At 46.6% G+C, this 21674-nt stretch overlaps 5 protein-coding genes and 1 non-coding gene across 6 annotated transcripts; 4 read left to right on the top strand and 2 right to left on the bottom strand.

Annotated features, from left to right (window-relative positions):
- Window positions 1-316: 316 nt before the first annotated feature.
- F5Y00DRAFT_254952 (putative siderochrome-iron transporter) lies at window positions 317-2671 on the top strand (the record flags this gene model as incomplete). The annotated part of the gene is made up of 11 exons (XM_048010232.1): window positions 317-505; window positions 700-888; window positions 978-1302; window positions 1351-1467; window positions 1517-1616; window positions 1790-1866; window positions 1908-1912; window positions 1981-1985; window positions 2025-2208; window positions 2251-2382; window positions 2453-2671. 11 exons carry the CDS (start codon window positions 317-319, stop codon window positions 2669-2671), a joined length of 1542 nt encoding a protein of 513 aa, XP_047861942.1.
- A 404-nt stretch (window positions 2672-3075) lies between these two features.
- Window positions 3076-5080, bottom strand: F5Y00DRAFT_245135 (glycoside hydrolase family 10 protein). Its single transcript, XM_048008926.1, has 3 exons — window positions 3974-5080; window positions 3469-3915; window positions 3076-3418 (listed from the first exon to the last, which is right to left on the bottom strand). Exons 1-3 carry the CDS (start codon window positions 4640-4642, stop codon window positions 3326-3328), a joined length of 1209 nt encoding a protein of 402 aa, XP_047861941.1. The 5' UTR covers window positions 4643-5080; the 3' UTR covers window positions 3076-3325.
- Window positions 5081-6329: 1249 nt separating this feature from the next.
- F5Y00DRAFT_272373 (uncharacterized protein) lies at window positions 6330-7682 on the top strand (the record flags this gene model as incomplete). The annotated part of the gene is made up of 3 exons (XM_048012961.1): window positions 6330-6496; window positions 6550-7239; window positions 7301-7682. The coding sequence occupies 3 exons, from the start codon at window positions 6330-6332 to the stop codon at window positions 7593-7595; spliced, it is 1152 nt and encodes a 383-aa protein (XP_047861940.1). The 3' UTR covers window positions 7596-7682.
- Window positions 7683-7872: 190 nt separating this feature from the next.
- On the top strand, window positions 7873-7951 carry F5Y00DRAFT_t130. The gene has a single exon. It is a non-coding gene; the product is annotated as a tRNA-Asp (tRNA).
- Window positions 7952-8080: 129 nt separating this feature from the next.
- F5Y00DRAFT_153421 (subtilisin-like protein) lies at window positions 8081-11597 on the bottom strand. The gene is made up of 9 exons (XM_048004567.1): window positions 10978-11597; window positions 10857-10917; window positions 10690-10786; window positions 10517-10631; window positions 9116-10434; window positions 8939-9048; window positions 8762-8870; window positions 8611-8698; window positions 8081-8544 (listed from the first exon to the last, which is right to left on the bottom strand). Exons 1-9 carry the CDS (start codon window positions 11494-11496, stop codon window positions 8176-8178), a joined length of 2787 nt encoding a protein of 928 aa, XP_047861939.1. The 5' UTR covers window positions 11497-11597; the 3' UTR covers window positions 8081-8175.
- An 8083-nt stretch (window positions 11598-19680) lies between these two features.
- Window positions 19681-21577, top strand: F5Y00DRAFT_272371 (Aft1 HRA domain-containing protein; the record flags this gene model as incomplete). The annotated part of the gene is made up of 3 exons (XM_048012960.1): window positions 19681-19723; window positions 19877-21011; window positions 21069-21577. The coding sequence occupies 3 exons, from the start codon at window positions 19681-19683 to the stop codon at window positions 21382-21384; spliced, it is 1494 nt and encodes a 497-aa protein (XP_047861938.1). The 3' UTR covers window positions 21385-21577.
- Between the last annotated feature and the right edge of the window lie 97 nt (window positions 21578-21674).

Raw genomic sequence — 21674 nt, 5'->3', positions numbered from 1 at the left:
ACTAGAGCTTTTAAAGACGAGAGATCAGATAAACATTTAGTCGCCAAGCTACCAGGGGTCCCTGTTATCTGATTTTATCAGATCATCTATGTGATAGCTCGCCAATGATATTCCATCTCGGGCAGATCAACACTGTAACCATCCCGCCAATGGATGGTAACACGGTCTGTGGCATGGGAGCCATGTCTCCGTTCTGGCTTGTATTGTCTAGACTCTTATACTTCGAACCTTGCTTTCACCTGCTGAGTCTTGATTTCTAGAGGCCTCCCCCAAATCGCATTTGTATCTTGCTTTCAGTAAGTACACTAGAGCTACTATGCCAAAGGGTGAAGGGAAGAGGTCCCCTGAAGCAGGCCCCAAGATTGCCGCTGATGGCCAACCTCAGGAGTCGTCACGCTCGGCCGTCGTAGACGAGATCAGCCCGGCCACGGCGCAAACCGACCAAGGTCGAGGTAGCGTTGACATGGACGAAAAGCACATCCCAGACTTGGAAGGCCAAGATGGCGTTCGAGACATCGAAGCGATCACTCAGACCTGGTCCAAGAAATTAATGATAATCATATACGCATGGTAATAAACCGAAAATATCAACAAATCATGTACTAATTCATCCCTGGGCTATTAATCGTCAATTTTATCTTAGCCTTCGAGTCCAGCCTGTCCAACTCTCTCATTGCTTACGTTACAAGCGACTTCTAGCGATATTCGCTACTCACGACAGCGCGAGTCGTAGCATTCATCTTCGGGGGGGTCTCATGTATTCCTATCGCAAAGATCGTCGATATCTGGGGTCGACCCGAAGGGTTCGCTTTGATGACCTGCTTCGCGACGCTAGGGAATGTATTGATGGCCGTGAGCAGAAATGCCGAAATCTATGCTGCGGCTCTCGTATGCTTCTTACCTACCTCTTCTCCCGGCCTAGGTGTATCCTAAAATACTAATGATTGCTTTAAAATGTATTCTACCGCGTTGGTGAGGACGGTATGAACTTTGTGCTCGACGTTTTGGTTACGGATACTTCGAAACTGCGAAACCGAGCATTGCTTTTAGTTGTGATGTCTGCTCCATTTTTGGCAATCACATTTGCGGGACCCGCCGCCGCTGAAGACTTTCTCCTTGGTATTGGTTGGCGATGGGCCTATGGTACCTTAGCAGTTATTGTTCCCTTCTCTGCGATTCCAGTTCTCTGGATCTTACTATACACTCGCAAGGAGGCGCGCAAACAGTTTCCAGCTGCTGTTCGTGAATCAGATCGGACATGGTCACAAAGCGTAATGCATTATACAATGAGTTTGACGGTATGTCTAGGGGAGGGGGGTATTATATGGTGATTTTCGCTAATTATTCAAGTTATTGGCATGGTTCTTGTCGTGGCTGGATTCTCGCTCCTCATATTACCCTTTAGTCTCGCCACGTATCAGACCGATAAGTGGAGGTCGGCTGCGATCATCACCATGATTGTTATTGGTAGCTGGTCACTTGTCGCTTTCTGCATTTGGGACAAATCTTGCCAAAGTGACGCTCTTATCGTTCCACTTGCTGTTGGAGCATACAGTCATGGGTGCTTGCATTACGAGCGGCATGATATTGATCGCCTCGAGTTGTTGGGGCTCGTAGTTATGTATGAAAACTTCTGATTCTGCGAGCTTTCCTCGGCGTTCTTCTAACAATAGTGGCTAACGAGTTAGTAGTAAGTCAAATAATTTTATAATCGCCATTTTCTAAAACGGGCCATCAAATGTTCCAGGCAGGTATGATGGTAAGCTGACTCGGTGTCGTAATGCGTTAGCTTTCAAAGCCACCTCCATGTAGTCTTCGATTCATCTATAAAAGATGCGGGCTGGATCAGTAACATCTACAACTTGGGTTCATGCTGTTGAAGTGAGTGGTCAAGGGACTACTTTCAGGTACAGTACATGGTATCTTGGCATGGAATGTATGTATAAGAAGGACCTCCCTCCTCACTCATACAGTTGGCAGACTAAGTCAATATACAGATACAGCTCATATGCCGTATCTTTCAGCACATGCTCCTGGAGTTTTGTTATCGGTTATCTAACCCGTGTGACGAACCGGTATAAGTGGTTGGCTCTCGCTGCAGCCCCTCTGCTTGTTATGAGCGCCGGGTTCATGATCAAGTACCGCATGCCAGGCACTTCACTCGGTTTAGTGGCCATGTGTCAAGTGCTTGAGACTATAGGCGCCTCGGTAAGCATGGACGTTTTTGTTCTTAAGGCCACTGATTTTTAGTCTGATCATTGCCGGACGCTTGTCGTAACCGAAAAGATTGCTATTATGGCCGCCACCAAACATCCTAACGTGGCCATGGCACTTGCGCTCCTCGCTCTGTTCACTGCAGTCGGAGATACAATCGGCCTTGGCGTCAGTGGTGGGATACTATGTATAGACAAATAGTATGCCCGGCCTACTCGAGAAGCACCTCCCGCTATAGCTTGAGGACCAAACCAGCAAGATTTTTGGGAGCCTCATAGTGCAGCTGTCGTATAAATGGGGAACGCCTGGACGCTTAGTTATCATGGATGCTTATAGTGAAGGCATGCAGTGTAGGTGCATTGCTGCGTGCGCTGTCCTGTCGCTGACGATTCCCTGCGCGCTAGCCTGGAAGAATTTGGACTTCAGGGGTAAGCAGATGAAGGGTAGAGCAGTATAATGTGGCGCCCGCCCCCTTGGATATCCCAAAACAAAATGCTACAATCTATGACTATTATCGATAACTAGCCACCCAAGAGTTCTAGTAAGGCACGAATAGTAAATGGGTTCTACGATCAGTGCTATTCTTCTAGTCCTAGGGATGGAATGCCAAGTGCCCCTTTAGGGAAATTACGTTGAGGTATAATATTTAGGGGACAGTTGCGATTATGTTAGAAATTAAGAACGATTCCGGCTTAAATCACGCAAATATATGCGAGTTATTAATCCGTCTTCAAGGCCTTATTACTACTGAGTGAGCTACTGGGTAGTATTCAAGATGGTTGATGCTCATTTGTCCAAGACAACAGGGTTATCCGGGTAGCCACTTTATTTTAGGAGGAGTTATTTTCTCCATTAGCGGCTGTGATATCGTTGGATATTTGAATAGATTATGATTATAATACAGTTGATTTACATGTGTTAATTCGATTCGCATCCACCAATACTCATCACTTCTCATTCTTCGAAGTGAAAAGCGTTGTAGTAACTTGTCGAAACCCTAGCCTTTAGATAGCTTTATTCATTACAATTATTAGCTGATCAAGCCCGTGAGAATTATTCGCCATCGTCAGAGTAGCGTATTATGCTGCAACGCATGACATTCTCAGGCTGTTTATGAGAGATCCTTAACGATAGCATCATATGCAGGTTTGGGCTGGTAGTTGGTGTTGAAAAGGAGCGGTGAGCTCTTTGCTTGCCACGAATCCTAAGGAAAGTTAGTTTTTGATGCCAAGTGTCTTGGATGGGGAGACTCACAGCATCGCTCACGCCCCATAGAGTGATTCCGACACATTTCTCGACAGCAAGGCAAGCATTAGTAACTTTGACATACTCATCGACTGGTGCGTTGACGATATCCAACTCGGTAATGGCAAGTTCCTTCACACCGGTTGTAGCAAGCTTCTCTAGCCCGGCCTGCATTCCGCTAGCGCTGGGGTTGCCACCGCCAAGGTGACCTTGGATGCCAATACCGTCGATCGGTATACCAGCAGCGAGCCACTTCTTTACGTGCTCAAACATTCCGGTGGTAGTCTTAGCGGACGTTCCGCTCTCGAGATGGAAGTCGTTAATGTAAAGCTTGGCGTCCGGGTCCGCCTTGTGCGCCGCCTCGAAAGCGATACGAACAAAGTCTTCACCTAGAACTTGGGTAAAAACGCAATCGCGGAGGGTACCATCCTCGTTGAAGACCTCGTTGACAACGTCCTAAACCAATCGTATTAGCGTATTTCCCCTCTCATATTCGGGGTTGGCAGTTACGTACCCAAGAGCGAATCTTTCCCTTGTATCTTCCGACGACGGTGCTAATGTGGTTTTCGATGACGCTGGTAAGCTCCTTTTTATCTGTGATAGCCTTGACATAGTCCGGCAGCTGCTGGTACCAGAGGAGCGTGTGGCCTCGAATGCTCTTGCCGTTCTGCACGGCAAAATTGACAAGCGCGTCGGCACCGCCGAAGCTGAAGCTACCACGGGCTGGTTCGATAGCATCCCACTTCATACTATTCTCAGGGGTTAGTTGCCCAAAGTCCTTCTTAATGATGGCGGCATTTTGGGACTTGGAAAGAGTGCCAGAGTCAGCTGCGGTGCCGTAGTAAAGCTTGCCCTTCGCCTTGAAGAGTTCGTCAATGCTGTCAGACGAGGAACCGCCACCTTGAGTAGATGTTGGGGCAGCAGAAGTCGTCGTGGAAGAGGTAGCCCGTTCGCTGGCGGACGATGTAGCGGAAGGGGTTACTGAGGGAATAGCCGTTGAAGTGATGGAAGCGATTGAGGTTGCCGTAGTAGACTCGCTAGTCGATGATGCGGTAGCGGTATATGTTGCCGAAGAAATTGCCGAAGAAACTGTAGATGAGGTTGTCTGAGAACGATGGCCACCACATGGCCTAGCCACAATACCCACAGGGCTAAGGAGGAGAGCGAGTGTTGCCGGCTTCATTGTAACGAGTGTGAGTTTAGAAGATTAGCAAAAGATAACTTAAAAATGAATGGATCGGTCAGATGTAGGATGTAATTAATGAGAGTGAGCGGCTGAGCCTAGAATAGGATCTCGTTGCCGTCTATCAAGTTTTGCTCGAGATAGATAGAGAGAAAGCACCGTAGCAACTCAACATCGTGAATCTGTTACTCTCTGGTTATGAGAATGGCTTATATAAACTCACCAAACCCCCATCCAAGGAGTAGTCCCCTAAGAGAGACCCCTAAGAGGAGCCCTTAAGAGGCTTAGACTATGCAAATCCGGAACGTGTTACCGACCTACGCGCGACCTAAGTCGTATGCAGCTAATCAGCGGTTATGGCTTTCCCAAAATGGAATATTTTGTTTAATGATGTTCCATTCAGCGTTGTCCTAGAATCTGCTAGTTAAGAACTACTCATGGTATTGGTTGTGTGCGAGATATCGGAACTATCCGAGACGGGGATGGTGGTGAGATCTCTTTTGACACATATGTCCGGTTGGTGGGGCATCGGCGGAACAGGTTCAGGGGTAAGTCACACGTGGGCCGCCGATAGATATAAATAACATAATGATGAAAACGCCTCGTCTCATCCAGCGAGGTAAATGTCATATAACCTTAGCAGAGACATTCTTAACATATCAGTTCATCTTCTCTTTGTCGTGGTTCCTCTCGTATTAGTAGTGAGTTTTCTCGGGTCAATATTCTTACTCTTGTTCCATGTTCGCGTGTCGATTGTATTCGATACCACCTCGTTTTAAGTCAAAGCGTTCCAGGAGGATGCGTAGCTTGCATGAAATGCGACTTAAAACGGCACATATACTCCAAAACCACGCTTCTGGGTGTGGTTATCTTGTATCATCCATAACTAATAGCCCTTGGCGTTAAGAAAATACGAAAGCATACGACGGAACGCGGCCGCGATTCTCTACGCGGAGGGAGTTATTCCGTAATAGGTATAACATATAGATGAAAGGTACTAACTATATAGCAACTTTAAAGACTTCTAAAGAGGCACTAATTAAGGTGCGCATCGTAGAAGAATTTTCCTAGCGCTGGCATGAAAAAGAAGAGCGAAATTCTAGAAGATTATGGTCTAACTTGTATAGTTAGTACTAGCACGTTGATCAAATAATGTCTCCGTCAGCCATGACGCATATCCCATGATCTCTCCGCAATTGCTTCTTTAACCAGTAGGAATAACATGATGATTCCTCAAATTGACAATGAGACATTGTGTTCTATAATTTTCAAATTATATAATCGAATAAAATCAGGGTCGGCCATATAACCCATCAGATATAACCACGATATATCCCGAATAGTGTATTAATTGTATGTCCAGAGTTGTGATCGTCGATGCCTACTAATATGACCTCACTTTCCCAAAGAGGAAAACAGCTATCATCATGAATGTGGCCCAAGCTCCTTCTACGTCCTTGAAATAAGACAGCCTTAAATCAGATTAATGACATCAGAGTGATCCAAGTTACTAGCAAAACTTGTCAAGGTATATCTAAAATCCAAGCTGGCCCGACTGCTTGCTATAAATGAAATCGCTAACCTACCATTAGATTCTCATCGAGACTAAGACCAAAACTCCTCACATTCTATCCGCTTCAGATATTTATACCACTTTCAATTGCCAACGGCCGCTACGAATTCCAACATGCCCACCACCAGATCCGGTGCCAAAGTTGAGTCGACCTCGAAGAATGGAAATGGAGAGGGAGCCGGCTCTAAGCACCAGCTGGATACGAAGGCACCCCCAAAATCTAAACGCACCAAAAATGACGGCGACAAGAAACAGCAAACAACAGAAGATACTATTCCAAGGTACTCCTACGACACAATCTCGTATGGCATTGATAATTAGCTAATCTAGTCAGTCCTACTGAAGCGTACGGCGACGGCACAAGCCAGCTACCAGCTGATGAGAACAATGGGAACAATATAGATAGTAAGAATGAGGTGAAGCAAGAGGAAACAGATCAAAGGGGCTCGGCTGAGCAAGTAGGGGCGAGAGGAGGGGTCGTCCCGCCCAACATCTTGGAGAAGGGTATCATATACTTCTTTATCCGCGGCAAGGTAAATATCGACAAGCCCAGCAGTATCAATGATATTCGTCGCAGTTACATCATCCTGCGTCCGCTAGCCAAGGACGCAAAGCTTGGCGAAGGCACGATCGACGACGTTGGGAATAGTCGCTTGATCGTTATCCCAAAGAAAGTATTGCCCTCGAGTGGCAGGGATCGGTGGATCGCGTTCGTCGAGAAGTCGCATGCCTCTTTTAAGACGTTAAGGGATAATTTCCTATCTGCGTCGGAATATACCACTAAGACGGCCGGTGTTCGACACACGCCCGCTGCTACCCCCGTAGCGGAAGGCGTTTACGCTATTACGAGTACCGGTCGAGAATCCCATCTCGCCTACATGATAACTATACCGGATGATCTTGGCGAGGTACAGAAGGAACTTGGACTAAAGAAAAAAGGAAGCTTCATTATAAGCACCAGAAACCCCCAGTATGAGCCACCGAAGGGTCTTGGCCTTCCCCGAGCTCCCGAATATCCAAAGGAGTAAGTCCTCTTTAAATTGTACCAACATAGACTGGCTATCAGCTAACAGTTTACGCTAAAGGGTGCAAGATGAATTCCGAGGCCGACGATGGATCGCTACGCAGCCTAAGCATCTTGACTATGTAAACACCCAATTTTTACTAATTGGCGAAAAGAGCGGCATTCAAAAGGCCACGGAGCCGCAGAAGGGCCAGAAAGGCGACTATGAAGACCCCGTAGAGGAGCTGGAAAAGCTGGAAGATGAAGACACGCACCGCATGAAGAGTCTACCGGGTGACGACTCGGCGGCCATCTTTCAAGACTTGCACGTTCGTGCTCAGGATTATCCCAAACTCCAAACCACCTTTCACACCTAAGAGCTAATCATAAGAAAATGTAACTTGACGAGATGTACTACAGAAAAAAGGAACAACTTGTAACGAAAATAACGGAAAGGAGAAAAGGGAACTTCAATATAATTAATTGAGTTTAGTATGGCAATATTCCTACTACCAAGGCCAATTGCTGCTGTATCGCACGCATTGAAGCTGCTAAAAACTAGCCTAGCGTGTGCAAGATGGACCCACAAATAGTGGAGTTTTGCCCTATAGATTATTTTATCGCGAGCCAATTCCCATCAACCCGAAAGAAAAGTCTCGATTCGTCTAGTGGTTAGGATACCTGCTTGTCATTGAATTCGCAGGTGGCCGGGGTTCAATTCCCCGATCGAGAGATACAACTTGTTGGTTTTTTTTTTTTTTTTTTTAAGTTCTTTTATTACCCTCCGCCCAACATGCGTAGGAGGCAGTAGCTTTGTACTTCGTGCCTAGGCATCTAATTAATCAAGGCCACAGCTACCTCTCCTAACGCACTTCGTTCTTTTTAAGGCCATTTTTTATTTCATCGATATCGTGATACCGTCCAATTTACCTAGTGTAAATTATAATAAGAAACGGGCTATCCCGAAGTCGATGTATTTGTCCTCGCTAGCGGTAGGACCGTAACCTTTGGCGTCTCCCAAATGTCCCAATCGTATGATACCTGAGGATCACCCAACGGCCTCAGAGTAGCGATGCGGAACCTATAAGACCCGGGCTCAATACTCGATCCGTTAGCAAACCGTCCTAGCCAGTAGTAGATTCCCCATTTATCGCGCGGCTGGTCATACATCGGGAAAGAAAAGATATCATCCTCGCTGTCTTGGGCTGGATCGAACCACTGAGAATTTGCCGTGCCGTTCCAATATGTGGCCGCTCCGACATATTTACTCTTACCGACCTGAGGTGGGTATACCCAGTCGGATTCGGTATAATCTTCGTTGAAGATCTGAGTTGACAGAGAGTTAGTTCAATGATATCTATGTAATGTAGAGAACGGAGTGAGTAAGCTTACATCCCAGCGTAACTCTTCCGTACCCCAGGCGAACATAGTATTAAGCTTGGGGAAATCTTGCGCATCGCGGGATAAGTTGAAAGTAAAGCTAATTAAAATATTAATATTTCTATACCCACAATATTCAGCATCGAAGGTCGGGGGAGCTTACTTGGGCTTCTGCTGGATTCTATTGTCCGAGATCCCAGATGTCAACCAAGGGTAGCTATTACCATAGTCCCAGATATTGGTGATGGTCTGGTTGAGGTCGCAACCAACACCTGCCTCCATAGTTAGATAAAACCGTATCCCAGGTCAACATTAATATGAATTACGCATAAATACTAACCAAAGTAAGGAACGCCGAGTTGCTCGCCATTATCGCCGCTTATTAGGATCTTGCCGCTGTAAACGGGTAGGCTGCTAGCGTTGAGTCTTTCGGGGGCGGTGAAAATAAATCTGCAAGAGTATTAGTACAATAATGTCCATTTATATCGCCTTGGGGACGTGAGAGGGGATTCCGTACTCTGCTGTTTTCTTCTCTCCAGGAGCAACAGTGAAATCGCCCTTGGGGAATGAAACCTTAGGGGTCATCTCTACCGGGTTCACCTCTGGGTAGAGCTTAAGTCCAGGAATAAATGATTGTGGGTGGCCCGGTACAATCGGCTTCCACGAATCGTAGCCGCCAGCATCCTGGAGCGAAAACGTATACGTGATAGGCTTGTTCCCGTGATTGGTGATGTCAACCGAATGCGTACCGGCAAAGTGAGCTGTGTCTTTAAGCTCAAATTTGCGGCCCTCGAACCCAAGCTCTGTAGAATATTCTAACACGCGCTCGGCGTCAACAAACCCAGCACCAACTTGTGTAGTAGGTGCCCAGAACCCGTAGTCAGTAGCGCTTGTAGACCAGTCAGCCCAGGGAACAGCGCGTGCGGTGCCCATAATTCTGGCGGTAAGTCGCTTGGCCCACGTAGGATCATCTGGGTGAGCAGCTCGTCCACCGAACTTTCCTACCCATAGAGCGGCTACGCCAGCAATATATGGAGTGGCCATGCTCGAGCCGCTAAGTACTTGGTACTTGTCGGTTGGATAAGTAGAAAGGATCTTGGTACCCGGGGCGGCAATATCCGGCTTGAGTGCAAGGTCGTATGTTCCTCCCCAGGACGTGTATCGCGCTGGACGGCCGCCACCTGAATTGTAAAGGCCGACATAGTGGGCGGTATCGACGTCAAACGACGCCGTAACCTCGACGCCTGCGGCGACCGCGTCAACGATTGCCTTACCCGAGCGAGCCTCTATGGCTGCTATGAGGCCGGTGGTATTGCTGGTATATACAGTTTGGTACGGTCTATCATCATTGTAGAATAAGACGTATCGTGCACCGAAGGCTGCAATGTTGGTATACTTAACGGAAATTTCACACCCTCCAATTCTAGCCAGGGCGACAGTCCCATCGAAGCTGGTGGTGTTAGACGGCAGTGGGCTGCAGGCATCATCCTCTACTGACGAGTTGAACGACACCGGTTTGATAGGCCAGCCGAGGATGGTATTAGGGAAAAAGTCGGACGAGGGTATGTAAGCAATTTGTGTCTTGTTTGACTGGCCGTCCAATTTAAAATCCGCTGAAAAAGCCTGGGAGGGGAATACCCCGGGTTCGGCAGCTCCTACAGTAAGGACGTTTTTCCCCGACGCACCATTGCTAGCATCAAATGGGCCATCCTCGCCTTCATTTCCTGCAGCAATAGAAATAACTACACCTTGCTCGACCATCCTCGAAGCCAGCACGGCCCAAGCGTTGGAGGTGAAGCCGCTATTCTCTCCGAGACTTGCGCTAATGATATCAGCCTAGAGGACAGTTGTTAGCGGTGGGTTGAACGCAAGTAACCTTTTAAGGTCTTAATAGAGGGCAAAGTCCCGGTTCACTTACTCCCGAGTCGAAGGCCTTGAGGAACCCTTCGATGACCGTCTCTTCGTTTGAGTAGCCACTGTTTCCGAAGACTTTGAAGGAGAGTAATTTGGCACCTGGAGCAACACCAACAAATCTATCTCGTGTCAGTATTTATACGGGGGCGATGCAACCATATCACAAGAGCGGCTTACTGGTCACTCTTCCCTGCGATTATTCCAGCGACGTGGGTGCCGTGGCCATATTCGTCCATCGGATCGTTGTCAGGCTCGGCTGGTACGTCAGGCCATGCTGACGAAACGGATCCAAGTCAGCCTCACATGCGCGGCTATATGACAATAAATTAGGAGTAGAGACAAACCGCTGCCAACAAGATCATAACCGCCAATCACTGTATAGTTTGGACCAATGCCTCCACCGAGCTATGACCAAGTCCTTATTAGCGAAGATGGAAATTTGTCTATTTGACTGGGTTACTTTACCGCGGGATGGGTATATTGGACGCCACTATCGACGACAGCTATAATCGCACCCTCGCCAATGATTCCGGCTTGGTGTAGCTTCTCTACACCTGTCGAGCCATGTACCGAGTAATTAGCAGCAGCTGCATCGCTGCTAAACGACTCGCCTTCTATTGCGGGTGGCAAGAGACGTACGACAGTCGATCTGTAAACTGATGCTACGACAGGGCCATCTTCATCGGCGTCAAGAGCGTCTGTGAGCGACTCGGCGCTGCAGTGACTTGCACACTCTATGCTCACCCCCGGGAAGAGATCCGAGTCGAACTCCTTCACAACGCGGAGCCCGGGGAGTCCCGTAACCTTAGCCGAGACGTGGGCTCTGTGCGCACGCGACTTCAGCTCGACGATGAACCGCCTTGGGGTGGCATTTTCGCCGATCTTCACAGTGCTGTTGAGGTCACGACGTGAGATGGATTCGGCGCGATGCGCGCTACTAGAAGCCGCGAGCAGGAGCGGTAGTATGGAGTGACCTACGCGCATATTGTCGTCGGCGGGTTTACACACGAAAAGACGTGTGCCTCAAAGTCGAGGTGCGCTATTACGAGAGTGAAAACCCACGACTTTATATCCATCGTTATTCAATAAGTACAGCAGCATTTTGCCAAGCTATACCGATCTCGTATTTCGACGTTGCATCGACAATAGGGCTAGGAACTCAAGCATTATCAGCCCGTATTTTGTGGATGCTTTTGATGTGGATTATGCTTCGTGAAAGATTTGCCCCAGCAGCCCTGCCGATGGGCCATCACGGCAATGAACTTCCTGGCTTGGCCCCGGGATATTGCCAGTTTAGGCGAGAAATCCCGGGCGCGATGGATTATCCATGCCATGATGCCGTTGAGTACGAGTATCTAACCCAAGGCTATGGAGTTATATCGACGATGATTCGATGATTCGATAGAGTGTACCGAAAAGAGAGCAGAGATAAGTACCGGAAAGCGATAAATCAGTTACTTAACCTAGGTTAATGCACTGGCTGCCTTCGTGAACTCAGGGCATAACTTTCCAAGAGATTAAGAGAAGAGTTTATCCGAGCGCCCATACCAAAATGTCTCTTCTTGGCTATTATAGCAACCAAAAATCCCGTCGGCGCTAGGTGGATCTTTTGAATTTCTCGGCTCGAGCTTGCACGCCGCCTATAATAGGCTTCCGCAAATAAGTATGTGGAATCTTGATAGACAACTCGGCCTTTGAAACACCATGTAGCAGTGCTTGGAAGAGATCGGAGGCTTTCGACGTATTGCTGATCTATTGCTGGGAAAGAAACGGGACTGTATCGGCCTTTGTGTTAATATAGATGATCTCCGAACCATCGCTTTTGACGACATCAATCTGCCAACTATATCTTATAGGATAGAGATAAGGTACGACATCACATGTTCGACATGATCTCGGACTAGACGACATCTTAGCTATGGAGTAGTATTTAACGAACTTGAAAAAGAAGAGACTGAATATTGGCCTCATTTTCTTTGTCATATTTCCTTTCAGTGTCCGTGTATTACCCATCGTGTACTTTTCGTCTTGCTGTAGGCATTGAGTAGGGTGGTGGCAGAGGCAAGCATCTGGCGAAACCAGCATTTGCCCAAACGAGCCGAGACGAACGTTACCCATAGTAGCTTCGTTCATCTTTTTCTTGTAAAAGTTGTCGTCATAATAACGTTTCACGGAGATACCGACATCGATACCAGTCCATACAACTTATTGTCTATCGTTCGAGCGTCGAGGATCGAGAGGATTGTCTAAAAGTCGCGCGGTTGCTAAGATCGTCGCTCCAGTTTGTATATTCTAATAAACACTCTTGTTAGCATCGATATCCAGCCCTATGTTGTTCCGAATGCCGCCCATTGTAGCAGATTTAATAGTCGGTGTCCTAAACGATATCAAGATAAGGTAGAGCTCTTTATAAATTCTCGCGCTCCTGTTGTTGATGAGCTGTAATCATCACACAAGATGGACTCCGGCAATAAATGCGTGCTCACCCTACCCCTTACAAATATTAAAGCTAGAGATACGTCCCTTGCCCTTCTTATGTAAGTATTAAATAAGTAGCTCGGCTGGTTACTACGGGTACAGCGGCGTGGCTAATTTGTACACCTACCTAACGTAAGATGGAAGATGGGAGGGAGCCCACAGAGTAAGACCCCCAAAAGGTCGGGTAGATAGAACCGTTACTTTGATATACGTATGATACCTAAGTACTAAGCGAGTTCTCTTTATATTGGTAATGCTACCCGTCCTAGTCCTTCGGGGAGAAAAATGATGGTCACTAGATATTGGCCAGTAAGTTGAAAATTCCAACAGCAATATTACAATGCAACCATCTCCATGCAGGCTAAGCTTCGTCACTGCCACCGTCAAGAAGGCGCATTGCAGTCCTTATCTCACCGGGGCTAATACGAGTGGTAGCTCATGCACACCAGACTTCCCTCTTTCGATGTTTAGTCGTAGTAGACGATGCTTTACTCCTACTATTCGGTTCGGTATCTACTTAGGTAGGTAAGCAACTGCTCTTCGTATAGGTATATAAACCTTTGAGGCTCCGGTACGGAAAGAAAATAGTAACCTCTCTCGTACACAACATTGCCCTTGATTACTACCACATAGCATACAAAGGACAATACATGGGATCCGGGTCTTAACGGCCTATTGACCCGGAGTTTATTCCCAGGGTTTATCTCCAAGCATCACGTTGAATTTCCTAAATTTGAAAGGAATCTATGGTTTACTCTTCAAAAAAGATTTTTCTCTAAGCGGACCTTCTTCGCAGTATGACTAAAGAGTCATGTTCCGAGTTCACTCGACATCTATTCAAGGTCTATTCGGATGGTGCTAGGCTTTAGCAGGGGTAAAGCTACCTCCTTCGCAAAGCTTTCAAAGGCAGAGCCTTAAGGTCAAGCGGCGTATGCAGCCTGGGGGAATACAATAATCTTCGGCTTCGATGCCATCGGCGCAGTGGCGCTCTATTAATCACATTACATGACGATTACTTATTACAAGGCCTTTACTAGGACAAATATTTAAAAACCATACTTCAGGGCTAAGTCGGTATGGCCGATAAGCTGTGAACACCGGAGCCATGATTCAGAACCCGACCCGAATGGAATAACACTCCAACATGGACTGCTCCGGCGGTAAAAGCTAATACCATGGGATATACCGCCGTGCAACAACATGGCCTTCCGCAAATGCCTAAGCCCCAGCCCAGATATAAATACGAATAAGCCCTGCGTCATGAGTTCCAACATCCTAAATCCAAAACATACTTCACTCCCACAAAAGTATGAGGATCCATCATAGCTTACCACCTCCTATGAACAATGTCGCAAAGAGAGATTTTAGAAGGCAAGCTCTAAACAATGATTCTTCCCTCATGTTGCGATATTAAATTAGTATAGCTAAATAGCGAAAAATCGATCGATATCAACACACGTCGTATTAATAAAAAATAAACATAAAAGTTTGATGCACGGTGTCTTAGTTAGAACAGCTGCTCAGCTTAGTGCTCAACTTAGAGATGCGAGGAAAGATCAGCAACATAGGTAGGACCAAAAGAATACCCATGTATATCTTATGCTGGTGTTGATTCAGGTGCATAAATCAAATTTGGACAATAAGATGAGGACCTTGTTACGGTTGGATGGTATTCTATATCCACATAGAGAAAACAATCTGGGAAAGAAACACTCAACAATGCTTTTTCTAAATTCTTCTGCTATTATCCCAACTGTGTTTACAATATTGAAGATATAAAAATATACTACTGCTGCTGCTGCTGCTGATCGACATTGGTATACCAAGGTCGAGATACTTTCCCCGACCTGCGGCTAGAACTTTCTGAACCACGATTAGCTTGTCTTGCACGTCTATTCCGACGGTCTATCAACTACTCACTATCGGAAATATAGGGGCAACCCCGAATGCGTCTGTCATACTCTATCGTTACATAAGCCTACCTTATGACCAATTCTTATTATAGAAAGGGGTTCTGTATTCTAGATAGGGTATATAGAGCAAATTATGCTCTGAGTATACGCATCTGTACTTCCATACCTGGTTTGGGTTGGGTTTTCTTGTGGGAGGACTTCGTCGTTCTATGCTTCTTAGACCGTGTGGAGTTAGTGTTTTAGGCAAGGAGGGGAATTACCGCCATGATCGTTGGCCGCCAGTTGCGCCGCTCCAGTTGGGAACGGTAATTTCAACGTTCCAGTAAAAATGAGTATCCAACTACCGTGTTAATCGGTAGCTAAGTGTTTATACGTTAATGAGTATGTAGTGCGTTAGCTACTTAAAATATCGAATGCCTCTATACACCAAAATAGATACGATATAGGAGTAAGTTAGGCGATGGAAAATTATTACCTAGGAGATAATAAAGACACCCTAGGGAGGGTTGCCGCCGAGTCTGAGCCTTATATAAGGGTGGGATTTCTTTCCCCTATTTTAGAAGGGGTGTGGATTAAGTGTCACTATGGTATCAATATACTGGGTTAGAACCTATGCCCTCATCTTCATACCTTATGTTTTCCCATACAATAGGTATCTAAAAAAGGTGGAAAGCGAGTGAATGCATTGCCAGGGCGGCCAGGGGAGGTTGGATAAGCCGCACAGCGTGGTCTTTCTTCGAGGTACTCACACTTTCAGCTAACGGAGCCTAACTTAGATTTATATCTAGAGGCTAAATAATATGCCTTTCTTTTCTTACTCCCTATCCCGAGGTAGACCAGCGGTGGCCTCAAGCTAGACTACGGAAGCACTATGCATAGTGTCCCTATTCTTGACCAGCGGTAAGACCTAGTCCATGGCCACTGGGGCTCATTGGTAGTGGATATCGAGGGTATCGAGAGTATCGGGGTTACTACATAAGCTGCCTGGCAGGTCGACGTCATCGATAAGATTTTGATCCTTTGGGAGCTCTCAAGAGTCCTAAGTGTACATGTGGTTAGGACCGAGAAGTGCCTCGCATAAGTACCGCTCAAAGAACGAGATATTATTAATACGCTTAGGGTACCTATAGAGACCGGTAGTTATTGGATTACTATTCGGCATATTGACTACTTGTATAATGGATAAGGACGTATAGATTAGGTGAACACCGGCATGTCGGTAAGCTTGTTTCATTCAGCTGCATGCCCTGGGGTTACATGGAAAGACTTCAACTTCAATATAAGCTATAGATTACTTACTATTCTATATAGACCGGTGAGATCTTTAACTGTATAGTGATAAATTGTTGCTGGTTGCGGGAAGCAAGACGATTGCCAACCACCAGACAAGGCATCATAATAGGAACGAGGCTCTGGGTTACCATATTGTACGATATGAGTATATTACGTAGGCTAGGCGATATAATTGATTTCGTTAATAAGTTTGACTCGGTAGCTCGTCTGGGTCTCGAATTTCCGACTCGGGAAAGGTTAACAGAAGGCCAATTAAGCTTTCTTTAGTTGATTGGTTGCACTAGTCAAAACCTGGATGGCCTTTTATGGACAATTTCCGAATGGGCTTTACAGTAGCTTTACCCGGAGTTGACTGCCGAGGAGACCGGTAGTACGTAGTGTGACACTAATGTATTTGGACGTTGTGTGATGACTTAAATGCTACCGTAGCTGAGGGTGAGGGAAAGATGGAGGTGAGGCGAATTACCGGCAGAGCGAAGCGCATCTAAGATGCGACCTTGGCGGGTTGGCGGGTTGGAACCGAAATGTTGTGGTGAGACCGAAGATTATCAAGTCTGACAAGATATTTGGTGGTGAGGTTGTTAATACCTATAATAGAGTAGGTAAACTTTAGGTAAAGGGGTATAGCTCAGGAGTATGCAAGGAGTATGCATATCATACACTGCATATTATACACCTTATTTCGAGGGGTAAAATACTATGTAGACGCCTCGATTTCAGTGGTGACACGAGACGGGCGGGGAATTCTATTTCGTTGATGCCGTAAAACTTGCGTCATTGCAGAAGGCACGGATTCCTATGTTAGGTACCTACCTACATAAGGTAAGTAACTGCCAACCGCACAAATAAAAAGAGGAGAATTTAAGAATCTCACTGATGCACACGTGGAGGAATATAAGAAGCGACAGGAATAGAAAACTTGTTCGTTGTACAGAGGCTGAAAATAAAATATGGAAATGTCCACGTGAAGATCGTATGTGATATTATGTATACTAGTATGGGAAGAATTACACGCGCCGGCTTGAGTTTTTGTTTAGAGGTAGGCTTCTGATACATAGGTAGGTAGATAACAGATGAGGCGATCTCTATGTGCGTGATAAGTCAACCCGCGATCTTGGATCTGGCTAGTGGAACAATCACGAAAGAACTAAGATAACGAAATGTTGCAACGAACTTTTAGGTTGGATACCTATACTAAGGTACGTATTATCAAAGTCGGTCCAATTTGGGACAGCAAGGGGGAAAGAGGAAAGATGCGAAGAGAGAGCGAAAAAACAAAAAAAATAAAAATTTTTACAGTTTGCCAAGATCCGACTTACACTGGGCGTGGTACTTGAAGGGAATGACGTAATTTGTTGCGAATTTCCCGCCCTGACCACCTTTTCCACACTTCCTTTTAATTTTTCTAGCTTATCATCTTATCCTTGAGACGCTGAGACGTAATTGTCTGACCGTTATCCTCGAAATTCTACGCGAAGGCGGGAAGAAAAAAATAGCGTGGATGAAAAAAAAAAAAAAAAAAAAGGTTGAACTTGTAAGTTGTTCGTGGATTAAATATTCCCAAACAGGAGGACTCAAAGAATATTTGAATAACACTTGATCAAATAACTTCCACATTGACTACGTAGACAGTTAATTTTTCATTTCATCTTCCACGTACGCACAAGCACACTATTTTTCTCCCCCGCGGAGCCTCCCTCGAATGTTGCTTTCCAATTTGTCAGACGCGGATGGGGCACGTATGAAAAGGAAAAATACGACCAGGGCATTGCATCTCAGCCGGGATATTTGATTCGAAGGAAGGCTTCTTTTTTTTTTTCGCCACCTCCCAAAACGCTCTGGTATGGGTAGGATGAGTGTGGATGGCCTGCCGCATTTCAACTAGCGTAATTCGAGAGAGAAGTATTTCACGGAAGATATGTAACGTATGGAGGGACGGGACGACTCGAGACTTGTCTTTCTCCCCTTGTGTAGAAATTCGAGGCTCTATTATCAAGACGCCCTTTTAAGGTCTCTCCCGCTTTTCCTTGGCTTTTTTTTTTATACCTATTCAACACACGTTATCGAATTTTTTGCTGACCCTTGATCGCGATCTCACAATCTGCTCTGTAATTAAAGTCTTGAAATCCTCGTCTTCAACTCCATGCCCGCCTCGCGCTAAGAAGTTTGCTCCGGATATATCCTTACAAACCAATTGCGCATGTACATGTAGTTACACGTACTATGACAGGTACCTACCTCATATTGGTTCACATACAGATTTTGAACTATTATTTAACCACCTATTAACATCCTATTGGCTTTTGAAAGCAAATAACATTGCTGGTGTAAACTTTAGCAAACCGGAAATATCAAAGATAAGATTTAGAATCGATGACGGTGTCATGCAATAATCATTATGTTGTATTGTTTCCATTCAAGAGATCGATACCTACCTGTTTGGAGTTTTAAGCAGAAGCAAGCATGGAAAAGAGGAAAAAAAAAAGCCAATTTGCTTTTCTGCTAATAAAACGGTATGATACCTGTACGTATCTCGTATGTTTTCCCTAATATCCAATCCTAAGACAGGCCGTTGTGATTCGGGCTGGGGTCCGGTCGGGTGAAAGAGGCAAAATGGAGTGGTTTGCCCCGTCCAGCGAACAGTAACCGGACGAATCACCGTCTTTTGTTCAGTATGTCCAGTATCGTACGTACCACACTTGGTTTAACTTTAACTGGTGTTGATTGCTGAAATAACGTGTTCTACCTAGTGCATGTAGTGCTGGCTTCTATGTACATAAACACTAGCAGGCTATCCAAACAGGCCTAACCACTACTATGCAGTGTATGTAATAGGTAACCCTAGCAGGCCTAGCAGAATGCTAAAACAACATTAACAACATGAGCGGCAGGGAATATGTTAGCGTGGCCGCACTGTACGGGTACTTAGGGTACTTAGGGATCTTCGATCACGCCTTCTACATAACCATTGGACGATCAATCCATGTCTAGTGCGGGCCTTGTCCACCTTCGGCTCCAAGCATTTTTCGGGGGGCTTTTACGTCTGCTGTGCTTGCCTTTTCTCCCAAAAACCACCCCTTATGTCACTTCTTCCCTCATGACCTCATCGCCAACATCTCCTCGACATACCTGCAACTTAACACTTCGAACTATCTGCGTCAAGACCAATATACGCACAACACAGCACAACAGCGCCAACGGGTCCCCCCTTGTAGTAACAACTACGTTGATAACTTGCTAGTCTAGCCTATACCGTCACTCATTCATCAATTAATCGCCACGATACCCTAGGTTGCGGCCCGCGCTCGCACCTAATTCCCCCCAGAGGTAGTTTGTCGTTTTTTTATTTTTCCTTTTGCAAGCTGCCTCCCCAAGTCAGCGTTGTGCGTCAGGCGTATCGTTACATCATATTTCATCCCCCAAACGCCCACCTACGTACTTGCACGCCCAGCGCCATAAAAACGACTTCGTCATAGTCGTCACAATGGCCCCGACCGAAACCAAATCGTCAGATAATTCTTTGTCAGGTAAGCTTGCCGATTGTTAACCGTTTCTCGCACCGACCTCCACCGGTCATTACTTCCGTGCCGTTGTCGCTTAACAACAATCAGCCCCCCCGTTCGTGCAATTGGTATGCGCTCACACGGACGTCATTGCTAACGACTCATCGTCATTCGTAGAATCTAACGGCGACAAGAAACCCGAAGTCAAGTCGGAGAGCGCCGCCAACAGTCACAACAACGAACCTGGTCGCCCGCTCGCGCCTCCGCCCAAGCCCGGCGAAGACTACTTCTCGAGTAACTTGAGCCTCGAACCTAATCCGTTTGAGCAGTCATTTGGTACGGGTGGCACGGTTGAAACCCCTGGTGGTACCAAGTTGCCCAGCGTGGCGGCCTTAACCTCGCCGTCGTCGTTGTTGCCCGGGAACGGAAACACGCCGTTTAACTGGGGAGGTGGCTCCCTTAGGACGGGACCGCTCAGTCCAGCGATGCTTTCTGGCCCGGCGAATGATTATTTTGGTGATACGTCACATACCTTGCGCGGTGGTTTTACCCCAAACGAGAGTTCTCTACGGACAGGTCTGACGCCGGGCGGGAGTGGTTCTATGTTCCCTGCCCCAAGTCCTAGCTCACAAGCTCTCTTTGCTCAATTAGCAAGTGGCGCTGCAACCCCTAGCACTTTGGACTTCCATAGGACCGCTATGAGTGCAGCTGCGGCGAAGGCAAGCCGCGATAAGCAGCAACCCCAGCCCGTAACCTCCCAGCCGGCGGAGACAAACGGAGCAACAGTTAAGACTGAGGCTAAGCCAGCATCGGGCGCATTTGATCCTCATGATAACGATGCTGCTAATGGCCTTTTCATGCTAGCTCAAGGTGCGCAGGGCCGAAACGGAACTCAGACACAATATCCAGTTGGTGGCAACCAGCCGGTTCATGCTCACCCTGCTCCACCACCGCCGGCCCAACCCACAGCCACTACTTCTCCTCACATGAACGGAAATGGTGCGACGGCATCTTCCCCTATGAGAGGAGTTAGTGAGGCGGCCAGTGGTATCTCGGAGGAGAATGAAACAAAACCAAGTACCAGAGGGAAGGGGAAACGTGGTACTGGAGGTGCTGCCACGAATGGACGACGTAAAGCTGATGATACACCTGCTAAGCAGCCTGTTAATAAGAAGCCTAAGACGGCATCGTCAATTAATAGTAACGACAATTCTTCGGATGAAGATGATGACGAGAAAGATATGAATGGTTCTCACCCGAAGTCGAAGATGACCGACGAGGAAAAACGAAAGAACTTCCTCGAACGTAATAGGTATGTCTAATCGTATATGCTACCGCTCTAAATGCTTTGCTAACAAGATTTGTCAAGGGTTGCCGCTTTGAAATGTCGTCAACGTAAGAAGCAATGGTTGGCCAATCTACAAAATAAGGTAGAAATGTTTAGTAGTGAGAACGACGCTTTGACGGCGCAAATTTCTCAGCTGAGGGAAGAAGTTGTGAACCTTAAGACTTTGTTACTCGCCCATAAGGACTGTCCGGTTACACAGCAACAAGGATTGCACGGAGCGTTTATGCAACAAGCCATGGAGACCTACAACCCGCAGATCAACCCTTACGGCATGGCAGCGCCTATCCCGAACCAACCTGTGATGGCAGGACAAGGAGTACAGCGGCGCTTCTCATAGGATGACGAGGCCGCTCCCCATGACCAAGTCTATCCGGAGCTACCTGGATGCTAACACCAGCAACGACGATCAAAAGTACAGGTTTCGGGTGGTAAAAAGTCAAACGGTTGCTTCAAAATCTTGGTCCATCCATCAAGCGGTTAGCTAATCATGTTTAAACACCCTTTAATGGTATCTGGAGGTAGGGAAAATATTTGGCGCGCTTGCCCTTGACGGCATGGGAGGTTTAGTGAGCGTTCCTAGCTAGGGAAGCGCTCGCTTGTTAACTCTGATGTCTGTAATAACATTCG

The sequence above is a fragment of the Daldinia vernicosa genome (assembly GCF_022497035.1).
Source record: "Daldinia vernicosa strain CBS 139.73 unplaced genomic scaffold F5Y00scaffold_49, whole genome shotgun sequence".
In the NCBI taxonomy this organism is placed as follows: domain Eukaryota; kingdom Fungi; phylum Ascomycota; class Sordariomycetes; order Xylariales; family Hypoxylaceae; genus Daldinia; species Daldinia vernicosa.
This window is presented reverse-complemented; position numbering and strand designations above follow the sequence as displayed.

Bases quoted from the DNA above. Each gene is read 5' to 3' on its own strand.
- F5Y00DRAFT_153421 (XM_048004567.1), bottom strand. From the start codon at position 11,496: ATGCGCGTAGGTCACTCCATACTACCGCTCCTGCTCGCGGCTTCTAGT. The intron at 10,435-10,516 runs GTAAGTGAACCG...ACTGTCCTCTAG, and splicing joins TCAAGGCCTTCGACTCGGGA to GCTGATATCATTAGCGCAAG. The intron at 8,545-8,610 runs GTAAGCTTACTC...CTGTCAACTCAG, and splicing joins CGGAAGAGTTACGCTGGGAT to ATCTTCAACGAAGATTATAC.
- F5Y00DRAFT_245135 (XM_048008926.1), bottom strand. From the start codon at position 4,642: ATGAAGCCGGCAACACTCGCTCTCCTCCTTAGCCCTGTGGGTATTGTG. The intron at 3,916-3,973 runs GTACGTAACTGC...CGATTGGTTTAG, and splicing joins AGGGAAAGATTCGCTCTTGG to GACGTTGTCAACGAGGTCTT. The intron at 3,419-3,468 runs GTGAGTCTCCCC...AACTTTCCTTAG, and splicing joins TATGGGGCGTGAGCGATGCT to GATTCGTGGCAAGCAAAGAG.